The 17,233-nt window shown below is 42.9% G+C and overlaps 1 protein-coding gene across 2 annotated transcripts in view; it reads left to right on the top strand.

Annotated features, from left to right (window-relative positions):
- LOC126477114 (uncharacterized) overlaps positions 1–17,233 on the top strand; it is a 99,069-nt gene that overhangs the window by 28,139 nt on the left and 53,697 nt on the right. For both annotated transcript variants that reach the window (XM_050103593.1, XM_050103592.1), the window contains one exon: positions 9,801–9,966. In XM_050103593.1, the coding sequence (XP_049959550.1) occupies positions 9,801–9,966 (166 nt within the window). The remainder of the gene's footprint in view (positions 1–9,800; positions 9,967–17,233) is intronic.

Genomic DNA, 17,233 nt, shown 5'->3' with positions numbered 1-17,233 from the left:
GATCGTCCGCTCAAAGCTGGATTATGGGAGCTCTCCTCTGCACGGCCGTCCATCTTACGCCGCCTCAACTCCATACAACATTGGGGTTTACGTCTTGCGATCAGAGCATTTTATACTAGTCCCGTCGAGAGTCTCCATGCTGAAGCCCGTGAATTGCCACTGACCTACCGGCGCGATATACTGCTTTGTCGGTATGCCTGTCGGCTACTGTCAATGCCCGACCACCCGTCTTATCGTTCCTTTTTTGACGTCTCTCTCGATCGTCAATACGGGTTGTATGTCTCTGCCTTGCTACCCCCTGGAGTTCGCTTTCGTCGCCTCCTTCAACACCTTGATTTTTCACTCCCTGCAACCTTTACAGTGGGCGAGAGCCACACGCCACCTTGGCTCCAGGCTCAGGTTCGCGTTCACCTTGACCTCAGCTTGCTCCCAAAGGCTACCCCCGGTTCGGTATACCACTCCTGTTTTGTCGAACTTCGTTCGAAGTTAATTAATATGACCTTCATTTAAACAGATGGCTCTAAGACCAATGACGGGGTCGGGTGTTCTTTTATTTTCGGGGCACAAAGTTTCAAATACCGGCTCCATGGCCATTGTTCGGTCATCACAGCTGAGCTCTTTGCCCTCTACCAGGCTGTTCTTTATATCTGCCGCCACCGACATTCTGCTTATGTCATCTGCTCCGATTCCTTGAGCGCCATCCAGAGCCTCAGTGATCCGTATCTGGTTCACCCTTTCGTGCACCGGATCCAACGCTCTCTTCCGCAGCTGGTGGACGACGGTTCTCCGGTTAGCTTTATGTGGGTTCCTGGCCATGTCGGTATCCCTGGGAATGAAGCTGCAGATGCCGCGGCCAAGGCTGCGGTCCTCCAGCCTCGGACAGCTTCTTGTGTCCCTTCATCAGATTGTAGCAGGGTCATTTGTCGGCGCATTTTATCGCTGTGGCATGCCGATTGGGGTGCACTTACAGACAACAAGCTTCAGCCTTGAAACCTCTTCCCGCGGCTTGGACGTCCTCCTCACGCCCTTCTCGGTGGGAGGAGGTCGTTTTGGCCCGGTTACGGATTGGACACTGCTGGTTCAGCCATCACCATCTGCTGACGGCTGCGCCGGCGCCGTTCTGCCCATGTGGGCAATTGCTGACAGTCCGCCACATTTTAACGTCCTGTCCGGATTTTACTACACTGCGTCTTGATCTTGGCCTGCCATGTACTCTCGATGCCATTTTAGCGGATGACCCAGGAGCAGCTGCTCGCGTTCTTCGTTTTATCAACTTGACAAACCTGTCTAAGGACATTTGATTATGCTGTTTTTTAATCCTATGCCTGTCAATCTTTTATCGCGTTTTCCCTTTTAGTTGCTGTTTTAAACTTGTGCCTTGCGGTGCATTCCTAATGTAGTCTGGGCGCTAATGACCATTGAAGTTGTGCGCCCTAAAACCACAAAAAAAAAAAAGACCCTGGACCAATTGACTTACCAAGAGGCTGAACATAAATTTGAAAGATTACACCCCATTCAGTTGATGTCCTCGTATGCTGCAGCTACTTCAACAACACTGTCACAAGTGCCGGTCATACCACACTCTGTGCCACAAACAGTGGGCCCTCCGGGCCACCAGAATACATCCGCCGCCTTGTTGGTAGGGGGAAAATCATCTTCCGTTCAAACACAGGGGACATCAGTCCCCTGCCCCCACCCAGAGAAGCAACAACCTCCTCCGGCTCCAGAAGGGGTTCCTTGGGACCCTCTCTCCCAAGGTCTCCACTAATGCCACTGCGGACACTCCCCAGTGACTAAAGGACCCAAAAGCTGTGGGATGAAGAGCTTCGCGGTCTTCCTCTGTGCCTGGAGAAGTCGTTCTAGCAAGCCCCTAAAGAGAAGTGAGAGAGCAAGCACACAAAGTAGTAGTCTGCTAAGAAATAGGACCCTCTGGTGGCCCCAAAACCACCACTCCCTACCAGTTCTGCATCTGAGGATGAGGTGGAGATCTTAGCATCCCTTGAGGACCTGGATCTCACTGATGCCTCATTCACAATAGGAATGGATATACATACACAGCCGGTGGCAGCAGGTGACCCTGAGGCATAGCCTGCCTCCTTGCATGCTTCATGCCTTCCCAGCCTTATGATAACGCAATCCTCCAGTGGAATTGCCGTTTTTTTTTTTTTTTTTTTTTTTCACCACCTGGCTGAGCTACAGCAACTGTTAAGCTTTACCCCTGCTTTCTGCATTGCCCTTCAGGAATCATGGTTCCTGGCAATGCGGACCCCCTCCTATTATATTCTTTTCCCCCCCTTGGGCTGGTGCCTGTCCACTGCCCACCCTTATGCTCACTCCAGTAATGTTCCATCGTTTGTTCCAAACACTCTTGTGATAGTTTCAGGATGCCATTGTTTTTTACACCAGGCTCTAAAACCACCAGTCATGTGGGATATGCCTTCACGCCTTCGTTGGCATGGAACACCGTCTTCTCCCTGCCATGTATGGGGTATTTCCTGCAGAATTGATAGCCCTCTATCAGGCCCTCTGCTTCATTAAATGGTCCTCACTCACACGAGTTTTGTTATGTACAGAGTCAGTGGGTAGCAGTCAGGCTATTGCTTGGAGTTTTTCCCACTACCCCTTGATCTCTGCCATTCATGACCTTCTTGCTGATATTGGTAATGCAGCCGGTTCAGTTGATTTCCTTTGGTTTCCTGGCCACGTAGGTATCCCGAGTAATGAATTTGCTGAACATCAGGCTGGGAGGATAGGGGTGGGGGTGGGGTGGGGGTGGGGGGCAGCAACTATCTAACCCCATTCTCCATGATCTCTCTGGAGGTGGATTTTCAGTCTTACATCAAAGCCCTTTTTGCCGACTCTTGGGATGCTATTCACCCTGCTAGTAAAATTTGTGCAATCAAGGAGACTTATCGTGTGTTATACTTCCCTCCACTTCTCCTAGTGGGAATCCAGCATCCTCTGTTGGCTTCGTATTGCCCATACTATGTAGACCCATGGCCTTTTACTCTGCAATGAGCCCCCCCCGCCCCCCACTTTATAGTTGCCGGGCTCCCCTTATGGTGATACACATTTTGCTGGACAGTCCTCTCCTTTTGCCGCTCCCATCTTCCTTGCCTCTGGTGTTAGCATATGACCCTCACATGGTTATGTCTGTCCTTGGTTTTCTTTGCGAAAGTGGCTGCATGGTTATGTCTGTCCTTGGTTTCCTTCGTGAAAGCGGTTTGTCCTCTCAGGTTTAAGTCCTTGATATTTCCTCTGGGATTTGAGTCCCTCCAGTAGTGTAGGCATTGGTTATGGAGGATTTGGCCTTGCCTCTACACCAGCCAGCCTCCTTTTCCCTCCTTGTTAGATCTGTTGTGTATTCTTCCCCTGGTGTCGTCCCTATTGTATCATGATAATAGTGTGGAGTGGGTGTCAGGACGGGTCAGTGGTGGTGCTGGTGCCTCACCACATGTAGCATTTCTGGGGCACCCCTGCTTTCCCTGTTTGCACCCACCCCTCTCCTGTTCTTTCCTCTTCCTGCTGCTCTGACATTCCTGTTCCTTCTCTGTTTGCCTGTTATCCCTTCTCCTTGACTGGTCTGTGCTGTTTGTGGTGTTCCTCCCATGATTTCTGCTGTCTTAGATCATTTGACTGCTGACCTCACTGTTTGGTTCCCTCTCATACCAACCAACCAACCAGCCAACCATCTTGACATATTCATACTGAAGTTCCTGATCAAATGCCCAAAATGTAGAAGAGGTGCTATCTGCAGTAAACAATACTTAATAATGTATGCACATTTATGTGCTGTAGAATGAAGTGTGTATATGTACATAAACATTGTTACCTTTACACTTTTTCAAAAACTGTGTATCCACCACTGGAAACAAACCATAATTAACTTAAATTTGGAAAAAAAAAAAATCGACGTAGACCGTCAGAGCATCTGACGATGAGCCCCCAGGGCTCAAAATGCACCGTGCATTGAAATAAAATCATGATTGTGACTGAAGATGGTTCTTTATTTTACAAAATATTCTTATAGTTTTGTGAGTAGTTTGACTTGAACATGGTCATATTTTTTTGTTGTTCCCTGAGTTGCTTGGACAATGAATTTTGATCTAGAAGTTCCCTTTCTTTTTGAATTTTTCTTACCTTCTTCTTTTAAGTCTTATTTAAAGTTACTTATCTTGTTTTAGTTCAACTTATTACTTTAACCTGGCAACAACAGATTTTTTTCCAGATTATTTGGATGAAATTTTCTGTAAAGTCTTCATATTCCCTCTTCTTCTAGCACTGCTAATCCCTGTCCTTCACCTGGGTCACCTTAATGGAATTGAACCTGGATGATCTTTTGGTATGCTTCAGTGTTCCATTTCCTGTGTGATATGTAGCCCTCTGATAATTTAAATCAGCACCTTTATTTAATAAGATTTGATTTGGTCATCTTTTCTTGATGTTTGCTGGAGGGGACCTACTAGTCAGTGCCCCCCAACCATGTTCCAGCAGTCTTCATAGAACTTCATCTCCGTGTGCTTGGATGGGTGCTGAAAGAGCGCGTCAATTGTCCTCCAAGCTACTTAAATGACATAAACAGCTGAACTTTAAATTTTCTGTATTTACGCTTTGTTATACAGCAACACAATCTCATATACTAAGCAGGTTGACAGAACGTCTGAAACATAGCATATATCTCTGAATCCAAGATAAGGTTTTTTCTGAAGTTTTGTGCCCAAAGTAGAGGTCATCCTGCATTCAGAGCAAATGATGTGGTCTTTTTCTTTCCTTTACTGAATCAAATCTAGATCTTCCATTATGCCTACCACTTTGACGTTGAACATATCCATGCTCTTTGAGCATTATTGTATGATAGCAGGAAGACTTTGTTGTGGCAATTTTTTTTATCAGTTGTTTGACTTTGAGAGCCTACTTCTAAACCACGTAGGAAAGTGTGTAATTGATCATGATGCAAACAACTTGGTTCAGGATAGAGTTTTTCAACAGGATGCAGACATTACAATGACACAAATTTCAAGATCTTGATAGTTCTCTATGCAGAAGCAACAAGCAGTTGTGCAGCTTCAAGTAAGTATGGGGCCACAGAAGCCAGTGTTTGGAGACAGTAAAAGGTTTTATAAATACACACAATTACCTTTGAAATGCAACAGATTGTATTATGGCCATTATTAAACTCCACATTAACATTACGTATCACTTGTGAATCTCAAAAAGCACAAATTATACAATATGGCAGCTAACAATGACTGTTTCAGTGCACACACTTCCTACACGTCCTCTTGTTATCCTGTCTCATAACAAAGTCCCTTCACATTCTGATTTTCTTATTTTTCTTTGCTCGCCATGGAGCAACTCTAAGTCACAGAATAAATATTTGGCTCACGCAGGTGAAATGTGCCACCTCACAATATATATTCACTTTAAACCGATAACAGGAAGGTCGTTGAACAGATTTCTGTCCGCTAGCATGGGCCAAGGGATATTATAAAGGACAAAGGATATCTGAAAAATGCAGAGTCGACTAGGAATGTTTTCAATGGCGCACAAGGTGCATGTTTCAAAAATGTTGGCATGGGAGTAGCGGCATTTGTGAGCAAGAAATGTAAAGAAGGAATGGCAGTTTCCTGTGATGTCATACGAAATAAAGCATGTGAATTATAGAAACATGGTGTCCAATTTAAAGCCAGCTCTGGGTGGTGTACAAGGATAATATGATACAGTGGACTTGTGCTGCAATGACCAGTATTGTGCGTGTGTGCGCTTCCAGTATCATATGTGGAGAAGTTGGTCAAGTATTGACAACACTTTGTAAGACTGAGAAAGGAATGTACTTCTATCTTCGGTCGAATTGGGAAAACACTGACGAAACTCATGTTTACTTTGACATACAATCCACTACAAAAGTTGATGAGAAAGGCATCAAAAGTTTATTGGTTTGTACTACGGGCAATAAGAAATCACAAATTGCTGTGATGATGTGTGTGCTGGCTGATGGAACAGGGATGTGACCCTGTGTCATCCTCAGTCATGAAACTATACTGAAGGAAAAGCTGCCACCTGGTATCATATTTCATTACAATGGAAAAGCATAGATGACAACTGAATTAGTTAGAGATTGGCTCTGTACAGTTTAGAGCAGGAGGTCAGGTGGTCTTCTAAAAAATAATTAGATTTTGATCCTTGGGGATTTCATCTGGAACCAGCACTGAAGACAGAAATCTGAAATTAAGCACAGATCTTGTTGTCATTCCAGGAGGCATGACTTCCTAATTACAAGTGTTAGGTGTGGTGAATAAGCCATTTACCTGGTGTACCGGTATGAAATGAGCATTAAGATACAAATGTGTCGATAGGGAACATTTGTTGTGAACGAGCCTTATTTTTTTTTTCTTTGGTTGGTATGACATCTGTCAGATATTTAGTATACATCAAGTCATGGAACAAACAACATCATAGGTTTTCATCGTTTTAACAATGTTGAATTTTGTACCAGAAAGTGATGATTTGCGGAAAGCATTAATTTTTTGTTTTCGTTTGAAAAAAAGTGCTGCAGAGTCGCATCGAATGCTTGTTGAGGCATATGGTGATCATGCTCTATCACAAGCAACATGCAAAAGATGGTTTCAACGGTTCAGAAATAATGATTTTGATGTAATAAATGAAGAATGTGGAAGACCACCAAAAAAGTTCGAAGACGCTGAATTGCAAGCAATATTGGATGAAGATGATACTTTGAGTCAGAAGCAAATGGCAGCAATGCTAAATGTTGCACAACAAACAATTTCTGACAGTTTGAAAGCTATGGGAAAGATCCAAAAGTGTGGAAAATGGGTGCCACATGAATAGAATGAAAGACAGTTGGAAAACCGAAAAACCATTTGTCAAATTTTGATTCAAAGACATGAAAGAAAATAAATTTCGCATTGAATTGTTACTGGCGATAAAAAATTGATTTATTTTAAGAATCCTAAACTGGAAAAATCATGGGTTAATCCGGGACAACCATCAACATCGACTGCAAAACCAGATCGATTCAGCAAGAAGGCAATGCTCTGTGTTTGGTGGGATCAGAAAGGTGTGGTGTATCATGAGCTTCTAAAACCTGGGGAAACTGTGAATACTAATTGCTACAGACAACAAATGATCATTTTGAACTATGCATTGATCGAAGAAAGACCAGAATGGGCCAGAAGACATGACAAAGTAATTTTTTTACACAACTGTGCACCTGCACACAAAGCAAAACTGGTCCAGGATACAATCAAAACACTTGGCTGGGAGCAGTTACCCCACCTGCCATATTCACCAGACTTGGCCCCGTCCGACTACCATTTGTTTTCATCAATGGGACACGCATTGGCTGAGGAACACTTAGATTCCTACGAAGAAGTCGAAAATTGGGTGTCTGATTGGTTTGCTTCAAAAGACAAAAATTTCTGTTGGTGTGGTGTCCACAAATTGCCAGAAAGATTGTCAAAATATGTAGAAAGCAATGGTCAGTACTTTCAAGAAAATGTTTTTACTTTTCAATTCAAAATTAGTGTTTCATTTTCACAAAAAAAAAAAAAAAAACACACAACTCTCATTTCATACCGGTACTCCTGGTAAAAACCACCTGAAGAAGCTGTGCAGCAATTGGCTACTTCAGGGTAGTCAGACACTGACCCCTACCGGGAAGTTGAAGAAGCCTTCAGTACCGCTGATTGCAGAATGGCTCGAGATTCCTTAACATACACATCCAGTGCATCAGTTATTCACAGCTTTAAAAAGTGTTGTGGCACAAATGCATTTGATGGGAGTGAAGATTATCTGCTATGGGAAGGAATGCAAGATAACTGTGACAGTGGCAGTGACTCTGCAGATCTGTGAATCATGCCAGTGAGGAGCACAAAGTTGTATCTGTATCTGATTTAGAGAGGTCTTTATTTGATTTTATTTTCTGTGTGCCGAACTTTTATTCTACTCTTCAGTTACATGTAATAAGGTAACCACGTGTAAGTTTTCGGAATGAATCTAGTACATGTTTTTCTGTAATTCATTGAATAATGGGAGGTTGTCTTGCATTCTGTAGTCACCTTGGATTCATAGATTCTTACATTTCCTTGTATGTATGTAGCTTCTGCAGAAGTGAGACAAGAAGCATATTTTACATAATCCAATTTGCAATCTTTGGTCACAGTGTCCAATGTAGCCATGACTTTTTTTCTTTTTCTTCTTGTCTTGTGAACACTTTCAGAGCCTGCTGCCAAACAACAAGCTGCCCCACTCAGCAGGTGGAGAGGCTCACTCAACACCTCACATTGTAGAAACAATGGGTTCAAGCCATTCTTTCATGTGCACGTATCATAGTAATAGCTACCGCAGTGGGATGTCCCAACATTTCCTTATTACTAATAGTCACAAACAAATTTCATCATCATAGAAGCTTGGAAGTAGGACACGCCACCCTGAAAACTTCACACTTCAGTCCCTTGTCTGTTGTGTGGCATGCATGTCAGCCCGACTCATATAGTTTCATGTCTCATGCAATTATTTCTCATCTCGGGCATCAATATTGCTCTCGATGTCTTAGATTTACAATTCCTACATACTGTCACAATTCAATAAGATTTCTAGCTGGTGTCACTAACCCAGTTGGACTATCTCAGGAACACGAGACTGGTTACCTTGATCTTGAGTTCCTTAACCCCTGGCCAACCAATCGTCTAAGAATGAGACAGGAAAAATGAATTAGATGTAAAAGTGGAAATTTCTCAAAAGGTAAATTAAGAGATACTCAAAAATAGCCGATTATTTGGAGGCATTTTTAATAATTTATTTTTCTCTCATTAGTTGATAATGTAGGTGTGAATAATTAACTTAGCGGCTCACCTCAAGCTTTTATAAAAAAGCACTCAGGAATAATTTTGATAAAATTCAGGCAAGTAAAGAGTTTTCAGTGCCATCAATTTTGTGAATAATAAATGTGTTATTGCTTAAAATAAAATCAGTTTCAAAATTATCAAAGTTGCTCAGCTGAGCAACTCAGTATATAAAAAATAACATCATTCCTTTTATTATAACAGCAATGAAGAAAATATTTTAAAATTTGTACAAATGGTTTAAGTGAATTAATTGTCATCAAATATTGAGAATATACAGTATGCACTATTCAATACTTCCCATTGAATTCCAGAACTTGTACCTTGTACTTGAATGAACAGTAAAGCCTAGAAGTAGATAGTGTTTAGTTTATGGGACTACTGATAAATCAAACTTGAATTTGAAAACATGCACCTTAGACCTGATTGAGGATCTTAGTTAAGTTTGCGTTACAAGTGATTTACAACTATATGATTTAAAAATTAAAGATTAGTTTATTTTTCACATTTCCATTCACAAGCAGGGAACAGTATAATTTTTGTCCACCATTACAATTTCCTTCTTTTTATATAAAAAAGTATGATGTATACTAGTGCAGAATATCTTTTGACTAATACTGTGAAAGCAAAGAGTGTTTTAAAGAACTTTTTTTGGGACATCTTCCTTTACTCCATTCAAGAGTATTTTCACAGATACTTTCTCAGTTTTGTGTATTTGGTTATAACTATAATCAATATAGCAGGGTAATACAACTGTATTTTATTAGGTAAGTAATTGTATTCTATTCCACACACAAAAAAATGTACACATTTGACTTATTTTCACTTACCAGTAACTTCTCTGTATGGAAGCTGTGGAATATGATTCATCTAATGTAATGTACATGTTAAGTATCAACGAAATAATGCTTAATTACTATTCTGACTTAATTACAGGCCATAAGGCATGACTATAAATTGCAAGAAGGACCAACATATGCTATTCTTTGTATCTATGCACGCCAGGATGGTGCTACAATTGGAAAAGTGTTGGAAGCACTTAATTCTATAAAACGTTATGATGTTTTGCTGGAACTGAAGGAGTACATTATTGGAGAGAAAGGTAAATGCAAACACTACAGTGTCAATATCTTGCTTAACAATGGACACCTTGAGACACTTTCTAAATTAAACCCTGATTCACACAACAAGCAGTTGAAATAGGACTGTGAGAAGAGTAGCAACATCAGTAACCATGAGGGTTTGCCGAAAAGTAATGCCTCCAAATTTTTTATGTGGAAACTCTTAAAGATTTTTAAATAAAACAAACATAGTGTGTGACATGGCGGTTTGTAACATAAGTATATCAGAACATGAAAAATAGCATTGAGCCTCAGATTCGAGTAGTTCATCAACACATGGTGCACCCTCTCCATCAGCCTGACAGTGCCAGACCACACAAGAGTGTTGCAACATCTACATCAATCTGATGCCTTGTCGTCAATAATCCTCCATACGGTCCCAACTTGGTCCCATCTGCTTTTCCTCTTTTTCCAAAACTCTAAGAGCACGTTTGAATACTTCACTTACACACCCCCCACACACACTTTGTGTTCTACAACTTCTGATTTGTTACTTCCAAGAGAACCGAAAGTAATGTAAGATGTGGCTAAGTATCTCAGTAAGCAGGATTCACCAGGTGTTTGGCACGTGTTTGGAAGGAAACTGTCACTTCTCTCTTCAGAAAAGTTTTGATTGTCCATCATGGGGTACTTTGCTGTTGGTAAGAATATTGGGCAAATGTCTCATTGATGATTCCATTCCTTACAACCAACTAAGGAAATAAAGCTTGTTGTAGACTTCTGATCAACTTCTATTGATTCAGTAAAGGTGTTGTTGTTTTTCCCTGTTCCACCCCCTTTCCAGGTGCCTCTGCGTACACCCCCGTGGTGTGTTCCTCACCCTTGCCTTCGGCTCAACTTGGCACAGGGCTCGAAGGACTCGGTCCCTCCAGAGGCCTTCCGCCGCCGCTTTTATTCCATCCTGGCCACGTATCAGGGCTCTGGAATTGTTTACACCGATGGTTCGATGGTTGCTGGTCGTGTCGGGTATGCGCTAACTCTAGGGGACCATTCCGAACAACGGTCCTTGGCGGCTGGCTGCAGCGTTTACACTGCTGAGCTAGTCGCCATCTTTCGAGCCCTAGAGTATATCCGCTCCTGCTCAGGTGAGTCCTTCGTGATCTGTAGTGATTCCCTGAGCGGTTTACGAGCTCTCGACCAGTGTTTTTCTCATTCTCGTCTGGTGATGGCTATCCATGAGTCCCTGCATACTCTTGCGCATTGCGGCCGCTCTGTGGTCTTTGTGTGGACCCCCGGTTATGTCGGTATCCCGGGCAATGAACATGTTGACCGCCTGGCGAAAGAGGCCACGTGTAAACCATCTCTGGATGTTGGCCTCCCAGAGACTGATTTGCGGGCAGTCCGCCGAAAAGTTTTTGCGCTTTGGGACGCTGAATGGCGCGATCGGATCACACCCAATAAACTCCGTGCCATTAAGGAGACGACGACCGTGTGGCGGTCATCCATGCGAGCCGACCGCAGGGACTCAGTCATCCTTTGTCGGCTCCGCATTGGCCACTCCCGGCTAACACACAGTTATTTGCTGCGCCGGGAGGACCCTCTTGTATGTCGCTGCGGGGCGGCTTTGACAGTGGCCCACATTCTGTTGGCCTGCCCCCTTTTAGCAGTGGTCAGGCAGACATTTGCGCTGCCTGATACGCTCCCTGCCGTTTTATCTGATGACCCTGCTATGGCTGCCTTAGTTTTACGTTTTATTAGGGCAGGGAGTTTTTATTCTTTAATCTGAGTGTTTCTGTTTTATTTTATTGTTTTGTGTTGATTCTGGCCTTTGGCCTACGGTTTTAAACTAAGTTTTTAATGTGTTTTCGGTGGTTAGCTTTTCCATTTTTTTTGTTCCTATGGTCGGCCAACCACCGTCACACTCCATGTGATTTTATTTCGTTTTGTCTGGTCCTTGTCTATGTTTCTTTTGTTCTGTGTCGTCTGTCTCCTATTCTGTTGAACATTTTTTATTCTCTGTGGGTATTTTTAGTATTTTGGAAAAAGGGACCGATGACCTCTGCAGTTTGGTCCCTTTAATCCTTAAACCAACCAACCAACCAACCAGTAAAGGTGTTGGATAAACTACCCAGCCAAATTAGTGTCAGGTTATTCTACATCTACAGCCAGAAACACTTCAAATAAATCATCAACGACCATCAATGGGGTTTCATTCAATTCCATCGGAAAATGCAGCATTAAAAAATTCCTTGAGAGATATAGGGATTCTTCACATATTAAGTGGACTTGTACTGTATTAATGTTTCTATTGACAGGAATAGCATGCTTTATGCAGCTTGCCATCTTGCTCAGATGCACACTCTTTGCAAGTGGTCTAGCACCAGCAGGTCCACAGTGAATGTTCTGTTTAGACAACCCATGCCAAACTGGTAAGGACATGGTTCTACCTAGATACACACTAATTGGATAGATGAAAAATCTACTCACCAAGTGGCGGCAGGACACACACATAACACGGTTTTAATTGGCAAGCTTTCGGAGCCAGAGGCTCCTTCTTCAGGCAGGAGGGTTGAAGGGGAAGGAACAGGGGTGAAGGAAAAGGACTAGAGAGGTCTAGGAAAGGGGTAGGTTATTGGAAAGTCACCGTGAACCATGGGTCAGGGAAACTTATCCTATGGGATGAGAAGGAATGACAGATCATTGGACACTGCATCAGACAAGATTTGACAACCTGAAAGCTTAGAGGTGGAAGACAGGGTAATATGCAGACAAACATTACCGCTTAAACATCATGCATGAATTAATAAGAGTGAAACGCTAAGTCCATTGTACATAACAGAGATGAGAGGGCGATTGTGAAAAATAGATGGGAAAGGCAATGAAAGGTGTAGAAAACTAAGAGTGAAGCAAAGAGTAGTTACAGTGAATAAATGCTGAGACGTAGAAATTAATGTAAATTAAGGCCAGGTGGGTAGTGAGAACCAAGGACATTTTGTAGTACTAGTTCCCACGTGTGGAATTCTGAGAAACTGGTGTGTGGGGGAATAATCCCGATGGTGCGTTTGGTGCTACAGGTGCCAAGGTCACAAATGTCATGTTGTAGAGCATGCTTTGCAACAGGATACTGCAAGTTGAGAATATACACCCTCTGTGTATTCCCATTCATTCTAATTGATAATTTGGTGGTAGTCATGCCGATGTAGAAGGGGCAAACAGTGTTTGTGTATTAGATGGTATATGACGCGTCGTGTCGCAGGTGGCTCTCCCTTTGATAGTATTTGTTTTGCCAGTTACAGGGCTATTAAAGGTGGCGGTAGGAGGGTGCATAGGACAAGTCTTGCGCCAAGGACGGTCACTGGGGTAGGAGCCATAGGGTAGGGTGATGAATGCTGAAGGAGCATAGGGTCTGACAATCATATTGAGAAGATTGTGAAGGTAACGGAAAGCTATTCTAGGTGTGGCGGTCAAAATTTCAGACAGAATGGAGCCCATTTCAGTATGTTTTTTAGGAAGTCATGGCTGTGTCGAAGTGACTGAGTAACACATTCGAGACCAGGATAATACTGAGTTACCAATAGTGTGCTCCGCCCGAAGCTGTTTTTTTTTTTTTTTTTGAGGGATCAGCAGTACCAGGATTGGATATGATGGCCCAGGAAATCTGTTTTATTAGTGTAAGAATGAGGTGAGAATGGTGATGTTTTGCTGTAAAGAGTCTGCATCCAAACAAATATGTTTGCTTTGGATGCCAAGGCTGTATGGAAGGGAATGTTTGACATGGAAAGAATGGCAAGTGCCAAAATGTAAGTACTGTTGTTTGTTGGTAGGTTTAATGTGGACAGAAGTTTGTAGCTGGCCTTTGGTGAGGATGAGATCAACACCAAGGAAAGTGACATGGGATTTGGAATAGGACCATGTGAAATTTAATTGGAAGAAGGTATTCAGAGATTCCAGACATTTTAGCAGGTCAGTCTCACCATGAGTCCATATGGTAAAGATGTCATCAATATATCTAAACAAAACCAGAAGCTGAAGGCTTACGGATCCCAGGAAACACCCCTCCAAGCGACCCATGGAAAGATTGGCATAGGAAGGAGCCATCCTGGTTCCCATGGCTGTATCCCTGATATGTTTGTATGTCTGTTCTAAAAGGCATAGTTGTTGGTCAGTATGAAATTGATTAAGGTGAGTAGGAAGGATGTCATAGGTTTGGAATGAGGTGGGCGCTGACAGAAAATGTTCACCAGCAGACAGAGATACCATGTACGTGGGGGGTGTTGGTATAGAGGGAGGTGGCATCACCGGTGACAAGCAAGGTGTGTGGTGGGGTGGGATGGGCATGGATTTCAGATGATCTAGAAAATTGTTAAAATATTTGATGTAGGAGGGGAGTCTTTGTATTATGGGTTGCAGGTGTTGATCAACTAAGTGGGTTCTTTGAAGCCAGCAACTTTTGAACAGCCAGGATGATTGGGTTTGTGGATCTTAGGAAAAAGGTAAACAGTGGGGGTTCATGGTTTAGGTGCTGTGAGGAGTTCTAGCGAGGGGCCTGAGGTCTTAAGGAGGGTCTGCAGGTCAGTTTGAATTACAGGGATGGGATCTTGATGACAGATGCTGTATGTAGAAGTGTCAGACAGCTGGCATTTACCTTCAGTAACATACATCTTTCAGTCAAGTACTACAGTGGTATATCTTTTGTCTGCTGGGAGGATGATGATAGTCGTCAGCCTTTAAGGAATGTAGAGCCTGGAGTTCGGCAGAGCACAGGTTAGGGTCATGTTGTTGGGACCTGAAGAAGGGTTGTGAAGCAATGCTGGACATTAAGAATTCTCGTAGGTGGTGATTGTGAGTTAGTGGTGGTGGATCAAGTTTGGATCGTGGTCTGAACTTTTCAAGGCAGGGTTCAGTGTCTGGTTTGCTGTTGGAAAGGTTATGGGATTGGGTTACAAAGTAATATTTCCAATGGATATTACATATGAAGAAAAGTAGGTCCTTCACCAAAGCAGCATGATCAGGTGCAATTTTAGGGCTGAAAGTGAGGCCCTAGATAATACAGATAATTTAGGATGGGAGAGTGGTTTAGATGAGAGGTTACGGACACTGTACTGTTTTGACTGGTTCTTGGGATCATGGATTATTCCAGGTCTGGGAAGCAATGGTGAAGGCTGTGGGATGTTAAGGAGGTTGGCCAAGCTCAGTTTGTAGGAGAGGAGTGGTTGTTGATGGTGTGGATGTTTAGGGAGCTGTAGAGGTACAGGAAGGGAAACACCACTGTTCAGGTAGTTTAGGAGAAGGTGGGATAGTTTTTTGAGGTGAAGTTTGGCATGTTGTTGAGGTGAAGTTTGGCATGTTGTTGAGGTGAAGTTTGGCATGTTGTTGAGGTGAAGTTTGGCATGTTGTTGAGGTGAAGTTTGGCATGTTGTTGAGGTGAAGTTTGGCATGTTGTTGCAGTTTGAAGTCGCCTTGGCAGATCATACCATTCAAGGAAACATGAGGGGCAGGTAACTGCAGGATTTTGTAGAAGGAGAGAAGTCTGGTAGAGTGGAAGTTAACTGATGAGGCATATAAGCCACAGTTTAGCCAGGTATGAGCAAGAGATTGCTGTATTTGAAAATGTTAAAGAGCCCGGTGTAGGGTAGGATTGCGTCCAGAAACAGGGACTTTCAATGTTGGGTCTTTTGGAGTAACTCCAAGGAACAAACAGGTTCCTAGAAACAGAATGTGGGATTTTAGTTTTTATAGTGTAAAGACATGTTTTTGAAAAGAAGGGATATAATGTGATTCATCATGGCAAGAGAGGGTGTTTGGAGAGTTATAAATCTGCATTTGATCATGCTGCTTTGGTGGAGGATGTACTTTCGTTCATATGTAATATCCATGGGAAATATCACTTTGCAACCCAATCCCAAAACCTTTCCAACAGCAAACCTGACATTGAACCTGCCTTGAACAGTTCAGTCCACGGTCCCAACTTGATCCACCACCACTACCTCACAATCATCCCTTACAAGCTTTATGATAATTCCTCTTATTCAGCATTGCTTGACAACCGTCCCTCAGGTCCCTACATCGTGACCCTAACCTGTCTTCAGCAGAACTCCAGGCTCTACATTCCCTAAAAGCTGATGACTCCATCATTATCGTCCCAGCAAACAAAGGATCTACCACTGTAGTACTTGACTGAAAGGAGTATGTTACTGAAGGTCAATGCCAGCTGTCTGACACGTCTACATACAGCGCCTGTCATCAAGATCCTATCCCTGTGATTCAAACTGACCTGCAGTCTCTAATTTACATTAATTTCTTCCATCTCAGCATTTCTTCGCTGTAACTACTCTTTGCTTCTCTCCGTTTTAGTTTTCTAAATCTTTCATTGTCTTTCCCGTCTATTTTTCACTGCCCCTCCTCTCACCTCTGTTATGTATAATGCACTTAGCTTTTCACTCTTATTAACTCATGTGTGATGAGTGATCTCTGTCTGCATATTACCCTGTATTTCACCTTTAAGCTCACAGGTTTTCAAATCTCGTCTGATGCAATACCCAACAATCAGTCTTTCCTTCTTATCCCATACAGTAAGTCACCCCCGACCTGCCGTTCTGGGTGACTTTCCCAAAATCTATCCCTTTTCCTAGACCTCTCCAGTCCTTTTCCTTCACCTGTCTTCCTTCCCCTTCATCCCTTCTGCCTGAAGGAGGAGCCACTGGCTCCGAAAGCTTGCCAATTACAACCGCCACTTGGTGAGTAGATCTTTCTGTTGTCGTCGTCGTCATCAGCATTCTGCCTAAAGGCAGGTTTTCGCATGGTAGTTCTCCAGGTTGTCCGGTCTTCTGTCATCCTCTTCAGGTCTGCGTAATTTCCTCTTCCCTTTATGTCGTCTATCATCTTGTATCTCCTTCCTCTCAGTCTTCTCCCACAAACCAATTCTTCCAAAGCATCTACTAGCAAGCACTCCCTTCTCAATGAATGTCCCAACCAGTTCTTTTTCCTTTCTCTTACAACCTTCAGCAGACATCTCTCACCAACCCTTTCCAATACTCTTTCATTACTCACTCTTTCCATCCATCTTATTCTCTCCATTCTCCTCCATATCCACATCTTAAATGCTTCTAACCGTTTTTCATCCTCTCGTCTCAGTGTCCATGTTTCTGCCCCATATAGTGCTACACTCCAGACAAAACATTTACCAAGCCTTTTCCTTAGTCCTTTATCTAATTTGCCACATAAGTCTCCTCTTGCTGTTGAATGCCTCCTTCGCTATGGCAATTCGAGTTTTCACCTTATGGTGACATCTCAAGTCTTCAGTTATTG

Source organism: Schistocerca serialis, chromosome 1, assembly GCF_023864345.2.
Source record: "Schistocerca serialis cubense isolate TAMUIC-IGC-003099 chromosome 1, iqSchSeri2.2, whole genome shotgun sequence".
In the NCBI taxonomy this organism is placed as follows: domain Eukaryota; kingdom Metazoa; phylum Arthropoda; class Insecta; order Orthoptera; family Acrididae; genus Schistocerca; species Schistocerca serialis.
This window is presented reverse-complemented; position numbering and strand designations above follow the sequence as displayed.